This window comes from Aricia agestis, chromosome 5 (genome assembly GCF_905147365.1).
Source record: "Aricia agestis chromosome 5, ilAriAges1.1, whole genome shotgun sequence".
Taxonomy (NCBI): Eukaryota; Metazoa; Arthropoda; class Insecta; order Lepidoptera; family Lycaenidae; genus Aricia; species Aricia agestis.
Window position 1 is genome coordinate 8,083,547 of NC_056410.1, and position 26,299 is coordinate 8,109,845.

Below are 26,299 nucleotides of genomic sequence, written 5' to 3' on the forward strand. Positions count from 1 at the left end.
GTTAGTTCATAAATTTACATAACATTATATCTCATAGTAATTTATATGACAAATAATGATGAGTCTGATAAATGAGTTATTCCAAACGTGACTTAGCAAGACCATAATAGGTATTTCTCAATGAATTGATTTTTATCTTGATAGAAGATCTAGAAAACTTCAATTTAAAAATGTGTTGAAATAAAAACCTGATATAGCATCGTGATAGGATACCCCAAAATGCCTACCTTTTATTAAAACTTTGAATTTGCAATTATTAGTAAGTATGTAAAAAAACATGCTGACCATGAACCCTGTTCAAGAAAGTGTCTGCGTTTATAAATTATTGTCATAATATTAAGTACTTATATTATTTCTTGAAACACAATTCCGATTATAATATAATATTATTTTGTTATCTCTTCATCTCATATATTTTTTAATAGTTACCTATGTCTTTTATTGCTAACCAACTATGAATTAAATTATTTGTAAGCACAACCTAAGTGTTACTGAGAACATAAAATATCGTATTATATTATGTTGATGAATCTATTTTTACAAATAATTAATAGTTAGACCTCAGAACAGGAAAATAAGCCTGGGCGCGCACTAGCGGCCATCGAAAGTATGGTGTGGCCGCTGGCCGCCGAGCGGCCAGGTGCGCGTGGTCTATGGCGGTTTCATACTAATGTATCTATCTCGCGCCCGGGCTAAGAGTTAGACAGATAATAATGTATGGGGCTTAGGTATGTCAAAATTTTAAATTAATTACAATAATTAAGTAATTAATGTTCCACTCGTGAGTGCGGCAGTTACGGAGGGTTGCACCAACTTACTATAACTATAACAAAATGTCAAATTAACTGTCAAATCTCTGGTTGAAGTCAATAATGTTCGCCATATTTGACATTGACGGTAACCAAGAAGCTTATTTGGATTGTCGTTTGATAATCCAAATAAGCTTCTTATCTAAGATTTGACATTTTGAGTATCTAAGATTTGACATTTTGCGCTGTAGTTATAGTTAAAGTTACATTTATAACTGCAACTATAATAACGCCTCTGATGCAAGGGTGCAACCCACCCCCCAAGATGAATAATTCAGTCTATATTTATTAATAAAAAAATAAAATTTATCAAACATTTTTAATTAGAGAGCTTTGGTAAAACATAAAATATGAACCTAAAAATTTGATAGCCTTCAAATAATATGACGTGGTTGTATATATTTAATTTTCTGGTACTTAAAATAGTAAAATTTAAAAAATATGTATAGCCAGCAATAAAAGTTTTATTATTAAGAAAATAATAAGCTAACAATTATTTAGCACTTTTGTGATTTTTTTTTATTGTAAATGACTATATCTTATTAAATTTTCTTTAGTTGATTTCAATAGGTGACCATACTCAAACATAAAATTGAAAATAATTAACAGAACCATACACTACACTTCTCCAAAGTTTGCGTGTTTGGTCTCCTTAGCATGAATTTGTGCTTCTTTCTGCCCAGTGAGCAAGGTGTTACAAACCATACACTTTAGTGTAAACTTATTTAGGTCGGTAAACTGCCTTGAAGATTTTGCTTCATGTGCCAACTGTTCAGCTTCTCTGTAGATATCCATGTCTTCTAATGGGAAAATAGTTTGGATGCCTCCCTGAAATAGGAAAATTTGATTAATTGTAAACAACTTAATTTGTACTGTACACCAAATTGATTTGAAATGTGAAAAAACAGTGTGTCTAAAACAGTGTGCCGGACCGTTCATGTCAGATTTCAAATGTTAACTAAAAGTATTGAAGCTTTGAACATGTAAAAAATGGACAAAATACTTTTTCTTTTCCGCATGGCTGAAGACACAGATGTGTGTCACCTAATCATATGGCGCTGGGCACTGAACAGTGTCGCGTTATTTTTGTTCAACGCCACAGTTAGAAGTTAGCAAAATTAGACATCGCAACAAATCGGTTAATTAGACTGTCAATGTATGATTTCCATGGTTTTTTTTTGTAAGTACACATGAAATCACATGATACAAGTAACATACACTTTTCTAGTTTATATACTCACATCGGATTGTTCTAGATATAAAGGGTCATAATGTACCCCATCGAATAATAAGAACACTCTTTGTCCATAGTTTTTATCTTCTCCAAAGCGATTGATAATTGCATTTAGTGTGTCAACTACATCCATTTCCACACCATAAAAACGAGAGAGAATTGCAACCTGAAATTTTACTGTTTCAATTAAAATGAAAACATTATAAAAATAGTTAAGACAGATGGGTTAAATTTGGTATCTGCCAGAAGAATTTCAAAGATTACTTACTTTTATAATACAACATTAGTACCTTAAAAATTAAAATAAGAACAATTACCTCAATAGCACCACCCCACGAAGTAGGTTGTTGTATCCAATCACAATATTCTACATTAGATTTACCTAGAAAAGCTTCAGTATATGTATCTTTGTCGCTTGCTACTTCCATTGCTATAATTTGTCGCATTAAGGTATGACATGATGTATCAATGGTACCCTTTAATACAAATCCTGAAAATAAAAGAAATTGAAAGATGTTACACTACATAAGTGGACAACACTTTATGAAAGGAAATGATACTAAACATTAAATATTATTATAATACAAAAATGAACTTAGGCACAAGAATGGTAAAGGTGACATTATCAATTATTATTGATAGCACTAAAAAAGCAATGTTGCTCACTCTTGTATGGAGTATAATATAAATATTAAAGTGTCATTAGATATAATATTGGTGCTATAAGGTAAATTAGGTACCTATACTAGTAAAAAGGCATGAATTATCAGAAGGAACTACTTTCTTCATTAAGATACCAGGTCTACAGGGCACCGTCGGCTCCTGAGTAACGCCATTTTCGACAGGCTTTGTCTGATCTGGTTTCGTAACAGTAGCAGTTGTTGGTACAGTTTTCTCTTCCACAATCAAAGTTTCTCCTGTCTTTAATCCTATGTCGGTAATTGTTTTATCGTCGTTGCTTATATCCAACGGCTTGGGCGGATATCCACACAACACACAAATTCTGTCTAAACTTATATCTGATACACTTGAAAGAAACATTTTTAATTCACCCACAGTACTATCAGAGGTCAAGTCTTTTAATGTTTGTTGACCGTTTTTACTTTTAACTCTAAAAGCGAGCGCAGTCATTGTGATGTATTGTTTTGTATAGTTTTGACTAAACCTGATCACGTCGGATGCACAAAAATATTTAATTGATGAATTTATTTACTAAATTTTGTTACGTAGGTGTACAAACTTTTTTGTATGAATTATGAAATGTCAAATGATTGCAGATTGACATTTGACCAGTCACCTGTCAGCTGTCACAAACGGCATTAGATTTTTTTTTCGGCACTTCGGCTATAACCATGGCCAGTATCGAGTATAAAATAGGGTGAACCGTGAACATGACTAGTCATTGGACAGAGCACAAAAACGCTATTTACATTTTACTAAGGTTGCTTACTAAGGTTTAAAAACTACCTGTTTTTCTTAAAAATCAGGCGTTCTATTACTTTAAAACCAGGCAGTTTTTACAACAACCTTAATAAATATTGTGTTTTTTAAGGTGTTTTAAATTATTGTCCAATAACTAGTACTGTCCAATGTACTAGTCATTTACACTATATGGCGGGAAAATAATATACTTATTAAAATTTTCAGCATTGTTTTTCTATATCAAAAACCAATTTAATAGCCATCTAAGTGCCTACTAAAAATGATTTAGTCAAGGAGGTTGGTGAGGAAATTTCACTTGTAAAAATACGTCAATTATCGTGTCCAGTTATACTTTTGGTACGGTAATTATACGTTTTTTCAAAAAATCATTGATAACTAAAAAGAAAAGCCTCAAACCAGCAATTTACCAATTTTTACAAAATTATGAATATCAGAAAAACTTTTTTTCGGCAAGTTACATCTTACTCAATGAGAAAAAGAAAGCTTTTGTAAGAGCTTAGAAAGGGTAGAAATATAAAATTCCTATAATAACCAAAATATTTCTCATAGAACAGTACAAAAGTAAGCTATTTTCATATAGATATTATGAAATATGAGACCAAACATCCAAATATTAAGTCTAATGAAGACCATGGACGAAGTATAAGTCCAGCTAATCCAACAGCTCCAGCTGCAGCAGTTAACAAAAGGTCCAGGATGATGATAACTTACTTCACCTTTGATTTGACGAAGTGAAACCCGCTATACATAGAATTTCGTAGTGTGATTTCTGAGAATGCGGCAATGTATAATCGGCTAAACGTATACTTTAGGCATAATTATAGGTACAATATGAAAGCAGATTTCTCCAAATTATTATTCAGTCGCATGATTCAGATAGTTGACAATAAATAACTATTGCTAAAGTGTAACTTAGACCATTATAAATATCTTAAATGACATTATTTAAAAACGTGTCCTGCAAACGATCGACTTTGGCTTACATTTTTCGATTTTTTATATTATTTTTCTTTGAAACATTTATAATAGTATTTTTTTATTAAATCTAGAATAGTTTTTTAATAGTACCTATAATACAGAAACCTCATGAAAATATGGAATAATTTTCGAGCTAGAATTTTTTAAAGTAAACGTATAGCCCGCTATTTAGGGTCGAATTAAGGGTTAAAGACTATTGCCTTAGCTAGAACTCTTTTTTAAAATATCCTATGTGTGACTGTGTGAGCATGCATAATTAGTAATAGCAAAATCTCTCATGTGCCTGAGATGACACATAAGAAGATATTCAATTATTCACTGACCAATATTATTCAAATTGTTGGAAGTAACTTGCGAAGTCTTAGTAATAGGGTCCCGTTTTTACCCTTTGGGTACGGAACCCTAAAAAAAGAACTGGTACTAGTACTAAGTACTACTAACTGTACACTAAACGCAGATAATAGTAATTAGTATTATCACTTTCTTATAAAATTATGACACTTTGTATAGGTAGGGTAGACTGGGTACGGTTGTGACAATTTTGGTTTGGAAGACAATAATTTTGTTAATTTTACAGCTAGCCAGGAAAATTTTGTCACAAACCATAGTTTTTGTCTACATAAAAATACTAATATAGGATTGGTGTACCAGTCCCAAACCAGGTACCAGAGGTTGACCAAACGCATGATCTACTGAAAGAAATAAGAAATACCGGACATATTTTTTAAATCTTATTATTTTGTTAAGTTGCCTAGACTGTTGCCGACCTGTCAAACGTCATTTTTGCGAGAGTGAACAAAAAATATCCCCACCCTGCTCTGTTTCTCAGACCAGTGTCTCGTTCACTTGCCTTCCGGCGGCCATCACAGTTAGAAACGCACATGGACGTGGTAAGTTATATCTTAATTAATCACTCATTATTATAGTATTATTTTTACGAAAATGTATTATTAATAAAATTCAATAACTATTTAACTAATACGAATTATTTATTTTGAATTAAAATGACATTATTTAGTATTTTTTTAAATGGATAACTACTGGAACTCTACTTGTTTTGGGTTCCTATTGTTGACCAGCTGGTTTGCGACTGGTGGTCTATGGTTATTATTTTTTTTTCATATTTTTTTCGTAACGATGCTTTGGTTTAACGATTTAAAGATTTGTACTCGCCTATCATTGAAATCATTTGTAGTGTGCCAGTAATTGACCACTGGTTTGCTATTGGTACAATGTAGTGGCTCCTAAGGATGACCAGATTTTAGTTTAACTTTAGTTTTTATTGTTTTAGATGAAAGATGCCGCCTAAAAAACACTTTTTCAAATATAGTGAGGAAGATTTACATAAGTGTCTTGAAGACATTAGTAAAGGCGATAAAATAAGGCCAACATGTCGAAAATATCAAATCCCTCACTCGACAGTTATAAACAAACTGAAAATGAGACATCCTGTGCAGCGTAAAATGGGACCACCAACAATTTTGACTCCACAAGAAGAATTACTATTGACCAGATGGATCAATGCTAACGCTAAAAAAGGAATTCCTTTCACAAAGGATCGTTTATTGGAAACTGTTAGCCAAATAATAAAAGAAGACGGTCGAAAAAATCCTTTTAAAAATGGGACACCTGGAAGAAAATGGTTCCAAAGTTTTCTGAAAAGGCATCCCGATATAAGTCAGCGACATGCTGAATCTATAAACACAGCGCGGAGCAGGGTTACAGAAGAAAGCCTAAGAAAATGGCACTCTGAATTAAGAGAATTCTTAATTAGCCAAAATGCCGTAGATATTCTAGACGATCCTGATCGAATTATAAATGCTGATGAATCTGGATTCAATATTTGTCCATCTTCAGGTTTGGTGCTGGGTCCTAAAGGAATGCCTAATTTATACGAAATTCAAGATAAGGAAAAAGAAAGCATTACTGTCTTGGGGACTTTTTCAGCATCCGGGAAAATTTTACCTGTCCTTATAATTTACCCTTATGAAAGAGTTCCTCTTGAAATAGCGCGAAGTATACCAGAAGGCTGGGCCATCGGAAAATCACCAACAGGATGGATGACATCCAGAGTTTTTCATGGTTACATTGCCAATACATTACTACCAGCACTACGAAAATCCAATGTTAAATTTCCTGTTCTGTTTCTTATCGACGGTCACAAGTCGCATATTACCTACGAAGTTAGCGAAATTTGTACTGAAAATCGAATTATTTTGTATGCCCTTCATCCTAATGCGACACACATTATTCAACCAGCTGATGTATCTGTTTTTAGACCGTTGAAAAATTCATGGAAAAAGGAAGTTCACAAGTGGAAAAGCGAGACTGGAAATAGATTTATAACCAGGGCTCAATTCGCTCCATTACTAAGAATCGCAATGAAATCTGCAACTCCTGAAATAATACGTAATGGATTTCGCAAATGCGGATTGTATCCATTCAATGCTGAGGCTATAGATTTTACTAAATGCATGAGTAATGAAAGCAGACATAGCGCCATAGTTAAACCAGCTGAAATAAGCGTAGAACATGCACTCTATTTTGAATCTCTTATGCCGCAACGGCTTGTTCGAGAGTTCCGAGCAGTCAATCCTGATGAACTTTGGACTGGAGAAGAGTCAGCCAAGGAACTTTTTTATGTGTGGCGAAAGATCAGGAAGAATGTTCAAGAAACCGAAGACACTGTTTCATTACCTATTGAAAATGACCGGGCTGAAGAACATGAGAACAATCTTGAAAATGATACTCTGTGCAGTCGTGCAGATTTAAGAGAACATCGAACACCGAGTCCTATTTCTCCAAATTTATTAGAGGAAATATATTTAGCTGATTCTGTTCCAGGCCCATCAAATCAACAGCCAAAAGAAAGAGAAGTATTCCTACAGAATTACCTTGAAGTAACACCATTAAAAGATAAGGGTACCACAAAACAACTGGACTCTAGACCCGACTTGACAAAAATGCCAATAAGCCCTGCATTTTCCAACGCAATTTTGTGGCCTACCGAATCTCCAATAAAAAAAGCTGGTAAGAAAAAGTCATTAAAGCAGCGATTACTGAATGCTATTGGTGCGGCTGAGTGGGTGAAGTATTGGAATGAAAAAAAAGAAGAAAAGGAAGAAAAGGAAAAGAAAAAAATGGCTCGAGCAGAGAAGAAAATGTTAAAGGATAAAGAAAAAAAAGAGCAGCCTAAACGTAAACGGATTAAGAAAAATGTTAGCATAGAATCTGAGTCAGATGATGATATACCATTAAATTTGTTTGCCGAAACACCTGCACGCCTTGAAGGTAACTTAGAGAAGGGATATTACGTAATCGTGAAGTATGAGGGCGAATACTTCCCTGGGAAAGTCAAAGACATTGATGGATGTAACGCTCAAGTGTCTACAATGGTGTTATCATCAGCAAACACTTTCAAATGGCCTGAAAGAGAAGACACTATATGGTATAACCGTGACAGTATAGTGGAGGTAATAAAACAACCTGTTGCTTTAAACAGCAGAGGTTCTTACAAGGTTGAAGAGATGGGCAAATTTTTACAGTGGGCATAGATCTGGTTGTATTGCTATCTGGTCCGGTCATCTTTTCTTGTGATTTTGAAGATTATTTAATAAAACTTTATTAGCCCAATTTTTTTAATTAGGCTAATAAAGTTTTATCAGAGAGAGCGTTGAGACTGATTAATTTGATTTAAGTTCCTACTCAATTGTGATATACTCGTTAATTAATGATAATAATTTAATGCAAAGTTATGTTTCTCTTTGAAATAAAGTTCTAATTTTAATATAGTATCTTTATCAGTTAGGAAGTAACCATGACTGAACTATTGAAAATACTTTAAGATAAACTTTTAAGTAAATAAATATATGAAAGTCAATTATTAATAAAAAATGTGATTTGTTTTTGTTTCTGATTCCTTTTCTTTATTTTTTTAAAGTGGTCAACTATCAGGGCAAAAGTGGTCATTTATTGGAGCGTACTGGTCAAATTTAGGCTAATTCATATTTGTGGGATTGTTTATAAATTATACAAAAAAAATAAATTATTTGGCTCCAAATCATTTGTAAATATTACAACGTTAGTAAATTATAAACAATTTTTTATATTATTTTCCAGGTTTTAACTACTAAATGCAAGGTCAGAGCATTTCAAAGACAAAATTGTTCTTAACTGGTTTGGGACTGGTACACCAATCCTATCATGCTAAAATGCGATGTATTAGTCATGGAATCAAATTTAAAAGAAAGAGGGAAATTGTCACAACCAGCCACAACCCAAGGATGGTTGTGACAGTGGTTGTGGTCAGTAGTGACACCTTCAAATAGGGTTGCCATCCGTCCGGATTTCCCCGGATTTGTCCTAGTTTGAAGGGCGTCCGGGGTGCGTCCGGCCGGGTTTTTGAAAAGTGTCCGGTTGAAATCCAGACACTTTTGATGAGAAAAATTTAACTTCTAAGTCATACAGCAATAAATGAAAGATAAAAACTCGCTAAGCATACACACGGTTTCTTGAACGGACTTGAGTTAGTCAGATTTTTACAAATTCTTGTTAAAAAACCGGCCAAGTGCGAGTCGGACTCGCGCACCGAGGGTTCCGACAGCTTAAAGGTATTATAGACCTGAGTATTTGGTATGAATTTCAATTTAATACCTCTACGCGTTTATGAGGAAATGGGTAGTAAGTTTAAAATTATTAAAAAAATATATATTATGTGATGTAACTAAAAATTTATGGTTTTCGTAATTTTTCCTTTATCTATGCTATAAGACGTTGCTTCGTACCAAATTTCAAGATTCTGAGTTCACGGGAAGCACCCTGTAGGTTTTGATTCCCTTGCAAGTGTCGAAAATTTGCGGCATAAACGGCTGTATCTTTTGATTGCGTTGGCTTAGAAGTTTGATTTTTTCACAGCTTCAAGGAACAGTAGACCTGAGTAATTGATATAAATTTCAGCTTCATACCTCCACGCGTTCCTGAGAAAAAGGGTCTTGACAGACGGACAGACGGACAACAAAGTGATCCTATAAGGGTTCCGTTTTTTCCTTTTGAGGTACGGAACCCTAAAAAGCAAAAACTGGCAAGACGTTATCGTAAATACTGTTTAAAAGGTGTCCGGGGAAATAACCACATTTCGGCCAAATGTCCGGGAATTTTGTCGTGCCTGACCGGCGAAGGGAATTTGGGTGATGGCAACCCTACCTTCAAAACATGATTTATATGATTTTTATTTCATTAAAAATGTACCATAAAACATCATAATCTTATTCTAAACAATTTTATCTAGCGTATCAAAACATAGTCTATTTCTAAACATATTTATCGACCAAAACAACGACATCCGATTCATTTGATGAATTTCGCCGTTCTCTGTAAATAAATCCTACATTTGACTTCTTCGTAAGTATTTTCGTATTGACTAATAATATCCTGCGCTCGTTTGGTCTTCTGCAAGCGTTTTTAGGACATCGAAAAAATATAGGACGAATGTATGTCACAACCGTACCCATAAGATTTGTCACAACCGTACCCAACACAGAATTTCAATTATCAAACAAGTGCCACGAATCGGCTAAACGATTTACGTAATAAATAATCACTTGTAGCTAACTACTAATGATCAACTTATAATAAGAAAATACACGACATTTTTTTTTTATGAAATAAGGGGGGCAAACGAGCAAACGGGTCACCTGATGGAAAGCAACTTCCGTCGCCCATGGACACTCGTAGCATCAGAAGAGCTGCAGGTGCGTTGCCGGCTATTTAAGGGATAATAGGGGAGGGTACGGAAAGAAATAGAGGAGGGTACGGAAGGAGATAGGGGAGGGTAGGGAAAGGAAAAGGGTAGGGGTTTGGGCCTCCGGTAAACTTACTCACTCGGCGAAACACAGCGGAAGCGCTGTTTCACGCCTGTTTTCTGTGAGGACGTGGTATTTCTCCGGTCGAGCCGGCCCATTCGTGCCGAAGCATGGCCCTCCCACGTCAAAAGTCATAGGTTATTTGTATGCAAAAAATAGTAAACATTGAAATAAATCAAGCAAGAAAACTTACTTTTGACTGTTAAAAAGCAATGAAGGCCCCTGATAACGTTATCGTCAAGTGCTGGCGGAAGCAGTTAGGAGAAGCATTCAGACTTGCAAGACGCGTCTTTCTCTCTTAGCAGCCGTCCCCATATTCCGTATAGTTTCGCTGTTATGACGACTGTCACAACCCTTCCCTGGCACAACCGTACCCAGTCTACCCTACTAAGTACTAACACAGTTACATAAACTTCAATGAGGGTAATATTTTAAGCAAAACGAACATGCAATTAAATAATAATTTTATTAAAAATATTGTAACATTCCTACATTATAGGTAATTTCACGTTGGGTTACAAAATACTAGCTTAGCGCTATTTAAACAATATTATTAACTACATTAAGTAATTTTTGGCACCTCACAAAACCAAATAACCTTACAATAATATTTTGAGTCAATTTTTTTAACCAAGACTAGAATAAAATTCGTAATGAAACCAGCAAAACAAAGCTATATTATGTACTTAATATCATCAAACAAATGCACCCCTCTTTTTACCCTTCCTTACGTTTTATAACGTAACATTTTTGTATTCTGATTAGCGATTACTGAGTTAACAGAAGTCTGAGTTCTGACTTCTGACACAATAATTATTGTTAACTTAATAAATTGGTCTAAGCCTAAGGGCCTGTATTCTCTTTGAGTAGTGCTAGTTCAGGTGATTATCATCTGATCACTATCAGGAGAAAATAAAGGACTTGCAATCTAATCTGTCGCTGTCCACACTTACCTACTTTCTCCTGATTACTATAATCACCTGCACTTATCACTAATCTAAGTGAATACAGGTCATAAGTTTTAAACGGTATTTTTGTCGATCTAGATATTATTTTGTTAAGCTGGTTATACACGTGATCTTGAGTAGAGTTTGTTAGGTGGCGGGTAGACCAAAAGTAGTAAGTACCCCTAAAATATCGTCGGGGGAAGTGCCTCGCTCACTCGCTCGCTTCTCACCTCGATTTCACATAGCTGGCGTTCGGAATACAAGTTAAAATTTACAAAAAATATTGTTTTAAAATTTGTTATGTTTTAAAATTATTATCTATGTCCACAATATTTCAACCGTTCTATTGAAATCTAATCTAAAATAAAACATACAGGTATTTGGTTTCATGAAATTATTGACGATCGTCTGGATGCTTACTATCATCATAAATAATTATTATTAATATTAATTATTATTACACTTATACCCAACTTTGGCGCTCCAATAACCATACACTATCGTATGAACATTTAACAACTTACAACTAGTAACTAGGTAATGAGAAATTGATATGACATTCTACTACCCTAATAAATACATTACACCTTAAAATTAAAAATGTATTGTCTCAATAGTTCCACAAAAATTGTGCTTTCATTACTTATTTTTATTAAAATGAGTAAGTTTAAATGAGGATCTACCTGACAAGGCGTAGCCGTCCTAAAAAACTCAAAAAAATAAATAAAAATAAAATGCTTAAGAATATTTTGACTTTACTTATTTTTCTAAGTACAAAAAGAAATTTTAAGGTCTTAAAAAAATAAGGTACATAATCTTAAATCGTATGTATGTATGGCACATGAAATATCTTTGGTTTTATTTGGTTAAAAGTCATAAAAACATAGTAGGTAGGTATAGGTAGAGGGACCTACAGTTATTATGTTAAAATTAGTCTTAATTTTCTTTATCAAAAATCACATTAAAAGTGAAATTATAAATTGAATAATATTTGGAGTAAGTAGATGCTTGCCAAATTCGTCGTGTATATTATGCTTTATAATTACCTGCTTACGACTTTCACAGTTACCACATTCAGCGAAAAAATGTAGATAAATATTATATTGCTGTGATTATGGCGACGCGATTGTGAAATTCGTCTTCAAAGTTCCTGTAACACTAAACTTCTAAATGCAACACCCAAGACAAATTCGGATAAAAAAAACAAGTGTCATTCTGCATTCAAACAATTTGACATTGGCAACACCACAATCTCGTTCCTTTTTTAAAAGTGGCCATTTTCGGCCTTGATTCTATGCGGTCTGTGCGGGCGGCGGCGCGGGCGGCGGGGTATGGGCCACCGTCACGTGTGTCGGTGCACGAACTTGGGCGCCTGCTGACGCCTCCCCACTACAATGATCGGCCATTTCTCGTCCTCTTCTTCATCTTCGTCTTCTCCTCCCTCGCTGTCCTCGCCGCTCCAAATCTCGGGCTTCACAGCTTGGTAGGACGCTGAGAATCCTTTGAAGACTATGGTGTCGTCTGTACGGAATTTTATGAGGAGCGCTTCAGTAGTCGACACGATTTCGGGTGGCATCTGAAAAGAAAGATAATTTGACTGGAAATCTTACAATAAGAAGTGCCCAAACCAAACTGAAGCGTACGGGCACTTCTTGTTGATTCATAACAAAAAACTTGTTATGAATCAACAAGAAGTGCTCGAACCCGCACTTTAAACTAGCTCTTAGATTTTAAGTTTAAATTCTGCAACTAAACTCAGCGCATCAGAACATAATATTTACCTTGGTCCCACAGAAGCTTCCGTAATCCCCGGCGCTACCTTCCAAGCCGCCGAAGACTTGAACGTAGTCGTACCCGCACGTATTCTCTGGCTCCAGCTCAAACGTTAGGAAGGTCAGTCGGACGAACTGCCCAGCTGGTGCGACTATACTCCAGTCGCAGTTGGCTCGCGACTCGTAGGGTTCATGGCCGTACCGAGCATGGGAGTATACGTGCTTCACCACTTCAGACGCAGCGAGGTAGCCGCCGCATGCTGGAAAAATTGTAAAAATACCGATATTTATGACCCCTTTATTCGGAAGACCAGAGTAAGTAGCTATGTAACTATCTGATCTATACTCCGCCTAACGCCTCCGTGGTCTAGTGGTTTAGAGCGTGGCTCTTGACTCGCAGATCGTGGGTTCCATTGCCGCGTTGGAAACATATTATTTCCAAGTTTGGTAAGGACGATGCAGGCTGATTGTCTGACAAGTAAGATGATCTATGCGTCGGATGGGCATGTAAAAAGTCGGTCCTGCGCCTGATCTCTCGCCAGTCGTCTCCGTCCCACTGGGTAATAAGAGGAATAGTGAGTGTTCTTGTGCACTGCGCGCACACTTGGGCACTATGAAATTACTCCTGCGTAACAGGCCTGGCTAAACCCATAGTCTCATAGTCTTATGATAAATTATTGCAATCGTCATTAGGGAAATATTAACCAGATAAATATATTATGTATTTGCTGTGTTAAAAGCAGTAAGGTAAGGTGAAAGTAAAATAATCTCACCAGTAGAGTAAGTAGCTAGGAATCCTTTTCTCTGCACAGATGCGTCTGATTTGAAGACCACATACATTTGATTCTGCGACGCCACCACTGGGTGTGGTAGTTTGCTTCCACAGAACCGACCCAACGTCTTTTCGTCCGCGGATGACCCATCGTAAATGGTGACGTGGTCGTAAGTGCATTCCTGAAAAGAAATTACACATTGCCATAAATAATACCTAAAGAGACGTAGAAGTCATGAATTAATGCTCTTAAGTCTCGTACTGAGTCCTAGGACATTTTTCTGAGCTTGTAACCGATTGTATACGATATGATATACCTACGATACCTTAGACAACTAAAACAGTGGCTTGGTCAGGCCAAGCCCCTTGGTTGGAAATTTTCATTTCAGGCTTCAGGGTGAGTGAAAACTTATATAATCACTAGATGTCCCGCGCGGCTTCGCCCGCGTAAATTAGGATTTTTACGGAAACCGTACATTTTCCCATAAAAAATAGCTTATGTCCCTACTCTCTTCACGTGGTCTACTCTATATCTGTGCCAAATATTGCCATAAAATTTGCTCCAGTAGTTCGTGAGATAAACCCTTTCTAATATTTCCCCCGTTTTCCCCACATTTTCCTGAGTTTCTTTGGTCGTATTAGTCTTAGCGTGAATTATCATGCTAAGATACATATAATATAGCCTATAGCCTTACTCGATAAATAAGCTATCTAACACTGAAATAAGTTTATAGTTCCTGATTTTAGCGCGTTAAAGCAAACATACTCTTCAGGTTTATAATTGGATTTTTTTAAATTATCGCTTGACAAACTCGAGTCTCGATCTAAAAGACTATGAAAAGTACCAATAGGCTATTGCCTATTGGTACTTTTCATAGTCTTTTAGATCGAGACTCGAGTTTGTCAAGCGATAATTTGTTGTGTTATTACACATAATAGGCTCATAATCGACGACGTATAGTGTAATATGGTAGTGATGATGATGACGATGAATATAATTTGCATAGAAACAATATGCTTTCCGTTCTTAACACAACGCCGAAACTTCCAAACTTGTATCTATAAAGAATCAGGAGTTCTCTTAGCACCTTCCAAACCACGGTATACCAGGTATACCTCGGTGCAAAATCTTACTTGTTGGTAGCATATGCTTAGAATACTTCTCACGAAACCGAAGTCACCACACGTTTCCCTATAAAATTTGAGGAGATCCCTCGATTACCTATGGATCCTTCATCAGATCACCACTTATGTGAATATAATACTAAATTGGTATGATACCCTATATACCAAAAGAAAAATTTTGAAATTCGGTTTACAAACGGCGGAGTAATCGTTCAACATAAGAAAACGAACATAACACCTCCCCCATTTTGAAAGTCTGTTAAAATTGTAGCCTATGTGTTATTCTGATGTATAAGCTATATTAGTGTAAGGTTTCATTAAAATCCGTTCAGTAGTTTTTGCGTGAAAGAGTAACAAACATCCATACATCCACACATCCATACATCTATACATCCAAACAAACTTTCGCCTTTATAATATTAGTAGGATAGTAGGATCATCGGTGATCCCAATGTGATTACGACTTTATCGTCACCAATCCCTCTCTCTCTGTCACTATATCCCTATTGCATACCTACTACTTTAATTGGTTATTTTACCTGATGCGGTTCCAATTCGAACACGTTGAAGATAAGTTTTATCCGATGACCAGGGGTTGTGGAGAACTGCCACACGCAGTCTTTTCTAGCTGGATATGCTTCGGGATAGTTTGGACTGAAAACAATGTTTCATGATGTGTTAGATAAAGTTCTTTTTCTATTAAACTGCAAGCATTCTGCAAGAATAAGCCACCTGCTTAGAATCTCAGAATGCCCTTTCATGAGAAGAACACAACATTACTTTCCTAAGTAGGTATCTCAAGTGTGAATGAAATTAGGGAGCTCTTTTTTCCAGTCACCATAGTCACATACCGCAATAACAGTTCTATCCAGTGTAGAGCTGTACCTGGGTTATGAATAGGAAACATTATAACTGATAGCTCCCTTAAAACTTGCTTAGGCTTGCTCTTAATTCGACTCACTTGTTAATAGTGCCGTGTGCGTGGGTAATGCGTATTCGTATCCAGTCCCGCTTGTTGGGGTGCAGCGTGAAGCCGCTGTGGCAAGCGCACTCGAAGCTGCCCAATATGTTTTGGCACTCGTGATGGCAGTGTTGTTGTCAGCAACCTTAAAGTATTGCTAAGGTTTGGCTACTGCCACTCACCTATTGATGGTTCCGTGTGGGTGTGTGATGTCGTATTTGCAACCCCCCTCCTTGCAGTCCCGCTTGTTGGGGTGCAGCGTGAAGCCGCTGTGGCAGGCGCACTCGAAGCTGCCCAGTGTGTTGTGGCACTCGTGCTGGCAGCCGCCGTTGTTGTCGGCACACTCGTCTACGTCGAAGTAGTATGTGGCTGCGAACCCGGAGTGGTGAACTGACGTGTCTGATGTGAACTGCAAACGGTGGTAGGTAAGTGGCAATGAGTACGATGAGTCTTCGCATTTATTTTAAAATGCGCTATGTGCGTGCTGGGCTCTATAACTTCGGCAAAGTAGATTATGTTCCTATGGATAGAAGGATAAGGTCCAGCTAAAGCAAGATATATATTTATTAAAATACTTATATTATCATGTTCTCTGATGAAACCCCACAAAGCAAAGCTATTTCTACCACTTGTTCTGTCACCAAGGTCCATGTTTCGACTAAACTGTGAAGTGTGAACGGTAGCCTTCACAACATAAGCAATTAAAACGTTATTGTTCAGTCTATATTACCTGAACTCTCAATACCGAAGCGTCCGACGTGACGGGCGGCGGCAGCACGGAGCCGCAGAACGCGCCGTGACGCCGCAGCACGTCGGCGCCGAGTTTCGAGTGCACCGTCACGCTGTCGTACTCGCACTCCTGTAACAGTAGGAGGAGAGAGGGAGATAGAGCACTTTATTGGAAGAAAAATGACAAACGCTTCATGTACAGCTTATAATGGAATGTCTGGTCATTTGAATAGGTAGTATCAGATAAACTCTTAGAAGTAGAGGTTGGAAGACTAGAAACAAAAAATTTTGGTACATTGAGATCATTATGGAATATTGTCTGGTTGTTCAGTTTTTTGAGAGGTACTGTCACAGAAATAATAATTGACTCACAGGCAGATTGCGGATCTACGTAATTTGTTCAGGTTATGACACATCCATTCGCTGATGATGATTAACGTAGACTTGACAATATAACCGGCCAAACATAGTACTCTACTAATTAAATGGCCAGGTTTTTAGGCTAGGTAAACTAGACATTAAAAAAATTATCAAAATCCAAAATAATTATCTTCTATTTTGTTTAAGACTAGCGACCCGCCCCGGCGTTGCACGGGTATTAAATATATATCCACTGAAAAAATGATTAAAATCGAGTAGCCTTCACGTGGTCCTTCACGTGGTCCTTCACGTGGTCTACTTCTTATCTGTGCCAAATAACATAAAAATTGCTCCAGTACTTCGCGAGATAAGCCCTTTCAAATAATTTCCCCCGTTTTTTCCACATTCTCCTATTAGTCTTAGCATGATAAAATATAGCCTATAGCCTTCCTCAATAAATAGGCTATCTACCACTGAAATAATTATTTTTCAAATCGGACCAGTTACTGTAGTTCCTGAGATTAGCTTGTTCAAGTTAGCCTTTTCAAATAATTTTCCCCGTTTTTTCTACATTTTCCTCTATTTCTTCACTCCTATTAGTCTTAGCGTGATAAAATATAACCTTCCCAGATTAATGGGCTATCTAACACTGAAAGAATCATCAAAATCCGTTGCGTAGTTTTGAAGACTAAAGGGAACAAAGGGACATGAGGGAAAAAAAGCGACTTTGTTTTATAATATGTATAGAATGCATTACATAGAGCCAAACAACATGACATTTATATTGACCAGAAATGATCGTTTATAGATAAGCTGAACTTTTATGCCGCTCGTTTACTAAGGAAATATCATATTTGAGTAAGCAATTTTCCTCTTGTGAAAGGGTTCATATCGCCCTTTACAATCCCTCAGAAGCCGTAGGGTTGAAAAGATCGCTGTTATACAAGAGCGGCTAAAATAGATGCAAAATAAATATTCTTGGAAGTCTTCGTAAAGTTCAAATACGGAAATATAAAAAACGTTAATTTAAGATCGAAAAAATATACTATTGTGTCATTTTTGGGCCCTACTTATTCACTTATTCCTTGAGAAAAGCCAAAAAGTATATTTTAAGTAATGACGAATTTAACATTAAATTGCATTTCTAATCGTCAGTATTAATAGCTGTTTAGTAAACAAAAATATATTAAAAATATAGTAATGCCCTGTGTACTACAATGGACTCGCCTACAAAGGAAATCATACTACATTCCAGCTGTTGCCAGGCGCGGTCGCCAAAGACTTCTACATCAGTTTAAATAGAAGTCTTTGGCGGTCGCAGCCTAAAATTTTAGAGGAGGTCAGACAGTAGCACGAGGGGGGGGTTGGAAACTTGCCATCCTACTTCCTACTAATATTATGAAGGCGAAAGTTTGTTTGGATGTATGGATGTATGTTACTCTTTCACACAAAAACTACTGAACGGATTTTAATGAAACTTTACAATAATATAGCTTATACATCAGAATAACACATAGGCTACAATTTTAACCGACTTTCAAAATGCAATTTTTTGGCAATATTTGGCACAGATAAAGAGTAGATCACGTGAAGGGAGTATAGCTATTTTTTATGAAAAAATGTACGGTTTCCGTAAAATTCCTAATAGTAGAGGAGGGGGGGGGGTGCTATTTTTGTAGTCACTCGAGCGTCATGGAGACTGTAGGTTTTGTAGGTACATTAGATAAAACTGATTAAAAAATAATAAGAGCGTTTTTTTTTTTTTTTTTTAGTGGTGGGTTCAGAAACTGCAGCCATTTTAAAGTTTTGAAAAAGAAAATATATTCAGAAGTTATAAATATATTTTAGACAGCAAGGACTAAATCATTTAGTTTAGTGCAAAATAAATATCTCAATCAGCTGATGTTCCTAGTTTAAGGGCGATATCGTATTTTGCATACTCGATGTGAACTGAATATGAAGCATAAGTTTTGTCCACACTGTGCCTTTTTCTGTTCGTCAAGGGCATGCGTTTTAGCGCAGTCAACAGCGAACGTGAGGCGTGCCCGCGACGCATGCCCTCTGACCGTATCCAAAACTTCAAAAATTACAATATTGGTGTTGCGTTCCTTGACGCATTCAATTATTGAATGCGCCAATATGAAAGTTGATGACGAAAATTGAAGATGAAAGTGCACAGTGTGGACATAGCTATAATTTATCACTTCGAACTCAATTACCGCTACCGCCTCGTTTCGCCGAGTACAGTTTAGTCACTACACTAAAAAATAAAAAATTGTCGCTGCTATGGGGAGAACTATGATGAGAAATTTCCTTTTATTATTTGGCAAGATTTTGAGATTTATCCATTTGTCCCAGATTTTGGGGGGGGTCATGTCCCCTGTGACCCCCCCCTTCGGACCGCGCCTGGCTGTTGCAGTAAAGTTTACTACAAATGTAATGTAGTAGATAATATGTGTATTTACCAAGTAAACAGTTCATTACTTCCCTAAAACAAACATTCGGGTCAGGAACACAGAATTGCGGGTAATCGACTACTAGGTGATGCAATGACGTACAACGAACCATTTCCTACTATTATGACAAGGCCTCGGCCCACTAACGGGAGGCCATATATTAGTAAGGCCACGGTCAAGTAGAGACGTTCCGTATGCACTTTATGTAATCTTTTGATAAGATTTGACCGCCAATAGACGTTCTATATTTAAATAACCTTTGAAGAGTTTCTACAATAATAGCTTGATTAGATTTGAATTTAGTCTATCTATGTATCTATTTGTGTATCTTCACGCTTATACTGCGGAAGTAATTTTGATGAAATTTTGTATTCCTGATACTTTTAGTTCCGGGAAAAAACATAGAATACCTAGTAAATATCCCGCAAAAACGGTTCTGAATTTGGGTGCAACAAAGTGAATTTGGGTGCAACAAATTTGTAGTAACGTCTAGTAATAATGAAGACGTGAGTGGAAGAATCGAACAAGTAACATTTCGTAACATACGGCGGACAATAAGTCATTTTTTCCCTAATTATTTTATTAAAACTTGTAACTTGTCTACTTCATAACCTAGCTAATATATCTAGCTACACATATAATCCATAGTTTTCTATTTCAAATAATTTTTCCGGCCCTAAAGCTTTCATTTAAGCAAAAAAACGGGATTTTTTTTTCTTGTTACTTACCTTACTCTTCCACTCACGTCTTAAATTACTATAACTTACTTGACTATTACTATTTAACATCTACTATAATTATAATGAACAACGAGACTGCACACAGAATTTCATATTTTATGCCACGATACCCCGTTAAGACTTTAGTAACTTACTTGATGGTACATAGTATTGCTGCCCTCCAGGTCGAAGTGTGTGAAGTTGAGCGTGATCCGGTGTTGTGGTGGCGCCACTATCTCCCACAGACAGTTCTTGGAAGGCGGGTAGATGTCGGGGAAAGATGGCGATGTGATCGTCCCGTTTGGCGCCAACAGCAGTCCGCCACAGGCGTCTGGAATTTAAACAAAATTTTAAACAAAACCTCTATATTAGCTTCATGTTCACAAAACTAAGTGGTAATACTTTAGGGTGTCTATAATATGTCCCATAGAGTTCAATGTGAAAGTAGCTGCGCTGAAAGAGAAATTTATTGTTTGTATTTTGTACTAGCTGTTGCCCGCAACTTCGTCCGCGTGAATGTATGTTATTAAAATCGAGATTTACAAAATTGAACACCCATCTACGACTATTTTATTTGGATCTACATTACATACGAAATTTTTAATGCACCACGAAAATAAACTATAATTATAAAAATTGTAACTGTACTAAGTATAGCTAAATTAATATTGGAATTTGTTGTGTTAGACTGTTGCCAATAATAATTATCACAAAAACGCTTGAAGGCACGGATTAATTTCCTGCTGTCCACGATCACCGTAGTATGCGACATCAGATTTACACTGTAGGTTGTCTAGCATTGTAGTTCTTTCGTCTTGGCAGAAAAAACTCTCCCAGAGAACATGATTCAAACATACTGCCTTCGGTCGTACATATTCTACCATTTCTACATATGTGCTCGACCGATGCTAGTAACTTAGATCCGTAAAGTTTGACTTTAAAATTTCCATGGCTGGTACCGAATTGAGATACGCAGTGGTCAATATCCATCCAGTGTTTGGATAAGCGTTTACGAATATTAGGAAAAGTTTTAAAGATCGACCTTTGCTAGAATTGGTAATAACTTTGGTTGTCGTTGTAAATTCCGAGGAGTTTCTTCAATTCCATTACTTATCAAGTCACCGTTTTTAGGGTTCTGTACCCAAAGGGTAAAAACGGGACCCTATTACTATAAGACTTCGTTGTCTGTCCTTCTGTCTATCTCCAGGCTGTATCTTAAGAACCGTTATAGCTAGAGTTCTGAATTTTTTACAGATTGTGTATATCTGTTGCCGCTATAATAACAAATACTGAAAACAAAATAAAATCAATATTTAATGATTTTTTTGGCCTTTTTTGCTCGATACCAATAATTACAACAGGCAGGCAGTTGAAATTTTTACAGAATCCTTAAATATATGTGTTATTTAATAATTAATAATAAAATTGGAATATAATTAAAATTTAAGGGGGGCTCCCATACAAAAACACAACTTTTGGCCTATTTTTTCTCTATAATAACGGTACGGAACCCTTCGTGCGTGAGTCCGACTCGCACTTGGCCGATTTTATTGTAAACATGGTATCAAATTCGGGCAATCTATACAACAAAAAAAGAATTTTGAAAATCTGACCACAAACAGCAAACATTAACTCCTCCTTTTTTAAAGTCGGTTAAAAAAAGTATCTAAGATGTTGACCAGGGATGTAAGGTATCATCATGCCAAATTTCATTGAAATCAGTCCAGCGGATTCAGAGATTAGCCTGTACAAACAGACAAACAGACAAACAGACAGAGAAACAAAAATTTCAAAAACAGTTAAAATGTATTCTACTACTCTTCTAATATGCCCCTGACTCGTTTTTTCAAGTTTATTTTCAATGTACAAAAATTTTACCTCTACGATTTTATTATAAGTATAGATGGGCAAGCGCCCAAGTATCTAGAATTTTCTCATACAAAAGTAAAAAAAAAGTTACTCTTTTAGCGCTGCTACTTTCACAGTCTATGCAAGTCTCTATTATCACTTTGTTTTGTTACACCCTGTAGTTGTTTTATAATATGACAGGACTTTATCACATTAAACACCGAGGCTAATTATTCACAGATTTTCTTTTGGTTAGAGAATAAAATCACCTATACAGGGTGCAATTAAACCTCCCTGCCAAATTTTTTCCAGGGCTTAGGTATCATTAGGAGAGTCCACTTAACAAATAAAAATTGGTTGTTATATTTTTTTCAATGACATATTTTATCCCATTAAAAATCGTTGCAGAACGGTCACTCGCGGCGCGGGGGAATGAGAGGGGGTGACGCGGGATGAGGCGCGCGCGCGGGAGCACGTCACGCGCTGACGACACGCATCATGTCCATTTATTGTAGTGTTTTTAAGGATAACTTTCGGAAGGTACCTATTTCTCAACATTTTAGTACTGAGTGACTATAAAAGAGAAAATACTTGTATTTTTATTTTTAACAAGGATCAATATATCAAAATTTGGCAGGAAGGTTTAATTGCACCCTGTATAATACGGTATGTCCTCTGAGTTTAAATGAGCAAAGATCTAATTATGTAATCTTACTGTAGCGATTTGAACGGTATAAAGTAGTAACTAATTCTAGTAGTTTCATATTACACATTTCGATTCAAACTCAGATATAATTTTACCTTCTTGGAAACTGCATACCTGATAATATTCGCCATAAAATCTGTTAAAAAAGCGATAATTTTTTCTATTCAGTAGACTTACTTTCACACTTCTTCCCGTCCGAGTGCAGTTCATATCCGATGTCGCAAGCACACTCGTATCCACCCAGCGTGTTGACGCAGGAGTGGCTGCAGCCGTGGTCGATGGAGGCGCATTCGTCAAACTCCTTCATGAAGGTCGCCGAGAAACCAGCCTTCTGGACCGAACTGTCTGACTCGAATATCACCAACAGCTTGTTGGAGGTGGACCTGAGAATAGCAATGATGATGAATACGAAAATAATATTTACGACTAGTTTACGACATTATTTGTACATTTAAGATGAACATAATTTGATATTTTTGATTGGAAGGTCACCTAGATGGAATTACCGATTTTCTTATTCCAGAAATTGGGTAGAATTTTACAAAGTTGATTTAATAAAAGTCCTGCGTTACCAAAATATGTTCATAGACAGTGGCGATTGCATCCGTTTCCAATTATTACTTTATGCTCTTTTTACGAATGGAACCCAAAATAATAAGCCGTGAAGCTGCTTGATTGCCACTCTCAACCTGCCTAAGAACGTTTTACTCTGGTGATGCTCCCATAATTGACATTGCTGTTATTAGTGGGCCCCTGGACAATAAATTTTATTGTGCAATATCATTAATTTACAATTGAACAATTTAATATTGAACATTTTTTTTGACAATAAGATTAAAAGGCGTTCAATATCAACCCTAGCTGACGGTCAATAATATTGCAAAATACGTGACATGATATTACAATAAAATTGATCGTCTAGGGGCCCACTAGAGGGTCGTCATGACGCTACCTTATTCACTATCAAAACGCTTAAAGAAGATAAGGTATAAGTTAACTCCAAAGCGGCACCCTGGTGCCGCATAACAATTGAATATCTATTGTGTATATTATTCCCACGATTGAGGTATTAAATCATACCTGATATCAGGTGGTATCTTGTACCCGCAGAACATGCCAATGAAGGGGCTGTCCATGCTGTCACCGTCCCGAACGATGACCTTGTCGTAGTTGCAGTTGTCGTGGTTCTCCACCTCAAACGAGTGGAAACGAAGCGCCACTTGGTAATCCTGGAAAGTAAGTGCTGCTGTAGAAATAGAAAATTATTTGTTTGTACAACTTAAAACTAAACTTAAACTTGAAAACACAATATAGAACAACAAATTGATTCATAGGCAGTTACATACATATTGATTCATTTCTTAGGCAATATACGTGGGAGAGTCATGCTTCGGCACGAATGGGCCGGCTCGACCGGATAAATACCACGTTCTCACAGAAAACCGGCGTGTAACAGCGGTTGCGTTGTGTTTCGCCGAGTGAGTGAGTTTACCGGAGGCCCAATCCCCTACCCAATTCCCTTTCCTACCCTCCCCTATTCCCTTCCCTTCCCTACCCTCCCCTATTACCCTATTCCCTCTTAAAAGGCCGGCAACACACCTGCAGCTCTTCTGATGCTGCGAGTGTCCATGGGCGACGGAAGTTGCTTTCCATCAGGTGACCCGTTTGCTCGTTTGCGCCCTTCTTTCATTAAAAAAAAATACCTATGTCATTTGGTCAGATCTAGTCAATTATGCTAGTCGTGATCTGTCGGCTAGGTTTGACATAAACGCAAGTAAATTACAGTCCACCATCGGCCTATGAATGAACTTCTGTAATAGTATAAATAGGCGGTCTATATAATAGTATTTTTTTCAAAAAAAATTAACAAATTATTGCATTGCCATTGCTCTTAATGCGCATGCAAAGTTTCAAATTAATTAGACTACTGGTGATAGGTAAAAATCGTGCTCAAAGATTCCGTTACGTACATACAACCCAAGCTAACAAAAGCGTGTTAAAATTATTATTATTATCATTATTATTGGCCCACTGTGTCCCACTGCTGGGCAAAGGCCTCTCCTCTTTTCTTCCACAATTCGCGAATTTGTGGTGTTACTGGCCACTATTTGTCGAACGAACGAAAATACCTCTGAATAAAAAATATTTGATTCTGATTTTGATTCCAGTTTATAGTAACATCCTACCTACAAGTGTTACGGGAGGCTTCTACCTCCTTCCTCTTAGCAACTTCATTAAGAGGATACCACAGCAGCTAGAGAAATGAAAAAAAAGTACGTGTAATATCTATAGCTGTCTCCCTTACCTCAAGCTTATACCGCAGAACGCGATAGAGACAACTGCAGAAAATCCAGAAAATCAACGATTCGTTGTCCCCTGATTCCTTCTCCAAAACTTAACCGATTTAAGTACTTTTTTCATTAAAGATTAAAAAAAGGCTTGAGCTGTGTTCCTATGTTTTGATTTTTTTGTATAATCTATCCAAATCTGTTTTCTGGACGTTTGAACACAGTGGAAAATCTGGCCATTTTTTTGGGTTTTTGAACGTTCATATCTTATTTAATAATTAAATTATGAAAAAAAGGAAAACATAGGGACATTGTATTAGTGGCCGTAGATATTCAGGAAAAAAATTATAACTCTACTAGCATTATCCAGGGAGGAAACAGGGGACAGCGTTTGTATGGGAAAAATGGCGGTGTGGAATCTGCTTCATTAAGAGGATACCACAGCAGCTAGAGAAATGAAAAAAAAGTACGTGTAATATCTATAGCTGTCTCCCTTACCTCAAGCCTATACCGCAGAACGCGATAGAGACAACTGCAGAAAATCCAGAAAATCAACGATTCGTTGTCCCCTGATTCCTTCTCCAAAACTTAACCGATTTAAGTACTTTTTTCATTAAAGATTAAAAAAAGGCTTGAGCTGTGTTCCTATGTTTTGCTTTTTTTGTATAATTTATCCAAATCTGTTTTCTGGACGTTTGAACACAGTGGAAAATCTGGCCATTTTTTTGGGTTTTTGAACGTTCATATCTTATTTAATAATTAAATTATGAAAAAAAGGAAAACATAGGGACATTGTATTAGTGGCCGTAGATATTCAGGAAAAAAATTATAACTCTACTAGCATTATCCAGGGAGGAAACAGGGGACAGCGTTTGTATGGGGAAAATGGCGGTGTGGAATCCTCTTCATTAAGAGGATACCACAGCAGCTAGAGAAATGAAAAAAAAGTACGTGTAATATCTATAGCTGTCTCCCTTACCTCAAGCCTATACCGCAGAACGCGATAGAGACAACTGCAGAAAATCCAGAAAATCAACGATTCGTTGTCCCCTGATTCCTTCTCCAAAACTTAACCGATTTAAGTACTTTTTTCATTAAAGATTAAAAAAAGGCTTGAGCTGTGTTCCTATGTTTTGCTTTTTTTGTATAATCTATCCAAATCTGTTTTCTGGACGTTTGAACACAGTGGAAAATCTGGCCATTTTTTTGGGTTTTTGAACGTTCATATCTTATTTAATAATTAAATTATGAAAAAAGGAAAACATAGGGACATTGTATTAGTGGCCGTAGA

General features: G+C 36.5%; 3 protein-coding genes across 5 annotated transcripts in view; 1 reads left to right on the plus strand and 2 right to left on the minus strand.

Moving 5' to 3' along the window:
• Positions 1-15,207, plus strand: part of LOC121727230 (calcium-binding mitochondrial carrier protein Aralar1) — a 40,834-nt gene extending 25,627 nt beyond the window's left edge. The window contains exons 16-17 of the transcript XR_006035631.1: positions 9,947-9,953; positions 15,197-15,207. The gene's annotated coding sequence lies outside the window, so the exon portion shown is untranslated. The remainder of the gene's footprint in view (positions 1-9,946; positions 9,954-15,196) is intronic.
• LOC121727232 (ubiquitin thioesterase OTU1) lies at positions 1,284-3,291 on the minus strand. The gene is made up of 4 exons (XM_042114948.1): positions 2,784-3,291; positions 2,361-2,533; positions 2,051-2,209; positions 1,284-1,637 (listed from the first exon to the last, which is right to left on the minus strand). Exons 1-4 carry the CDS (start codon positions 3,172-3,174, stop codon positions 1,428-1,430), a joined length of 933 nt encoding a protein of 310 aa, XP_041970882.1. The 5' UTR covers positions 3,175-3,291; the 3' UTR covers positions 1,284-1,427.
• The window catches only part of LOC121727229 (tolloid-like protein 1), an 85,277-nt gene continuing 71,027 nt past the window's right edge, over positions 12,050-26,299 (minus strand). Inside the window, exons 12-21 of one of the 3 annotated variants that reach the window (XM_042114940.1) lie at positions 23,801-23,949; positions 22,898-23,103; positions 20,322-20,497; positions 16,633-16,767; positions 16,115-16,311; positions 15,903-15,932; positions 15,481-15,595; positions 13,818-13,998; positions 13,054-13,304; positions 12,050-12,848 (exon numbers count right to left, since the gene is read on the minus strand). In XM_042114940.1, coding sequence (XP_041970874.1) covers positions 12,615-12,848; positions 13,054-13,304; positions 13,818-13,998; positions 15,481-15,595; positions 15,903-15,932; positions 16,115-16,311; positions 16,633-16,767; positions 20,322-20,497; positions 22,898-23,103; positions 23,801-23,949 — 1,674 coding nt within the window. In that variant the 3' untranslated portion in view covers positions 12,050-12,614. Of the gene's footprint in view, positions 12,849-13,053; positions 13,305-13,817; positions 13,999-15,480; positions 15,596-15,902; positions 15,933-16,084; positions 16,312-16,632; positions 16,768-20,321; positions 20,498-22,897; positions 23,104-23,800; positions 23,950-26,299 lie in introns of all 3 variants that reach the window. The other 2 variants (XM_042114939.1, XM_042114941.1) reach the window with 2 other exon arrangements.

Coding starts and splice junctions, on each gene's coding strand:
- LOC121727232 (XM_042114948.1), bottom strand. CDS start 3,174: ATGACTGCGCTCGCTTTTAGAGTTAAAAGTAAAAACGGTCAACAAACA. Junction 2,534..2,783: donor ATGCCTTTTTACTAGTATAG/GTACCTAATTTA, acceptor TTTTATTTTCAG/GATTTGTATTAAAGGGTACC. Junction 1,638..2,050: donor TATATCTAGAACAATCCGAT/GTGAGTATATAA, acceptor TTCCTATTTCAG/GGAGGCATCCAAACTATTTT.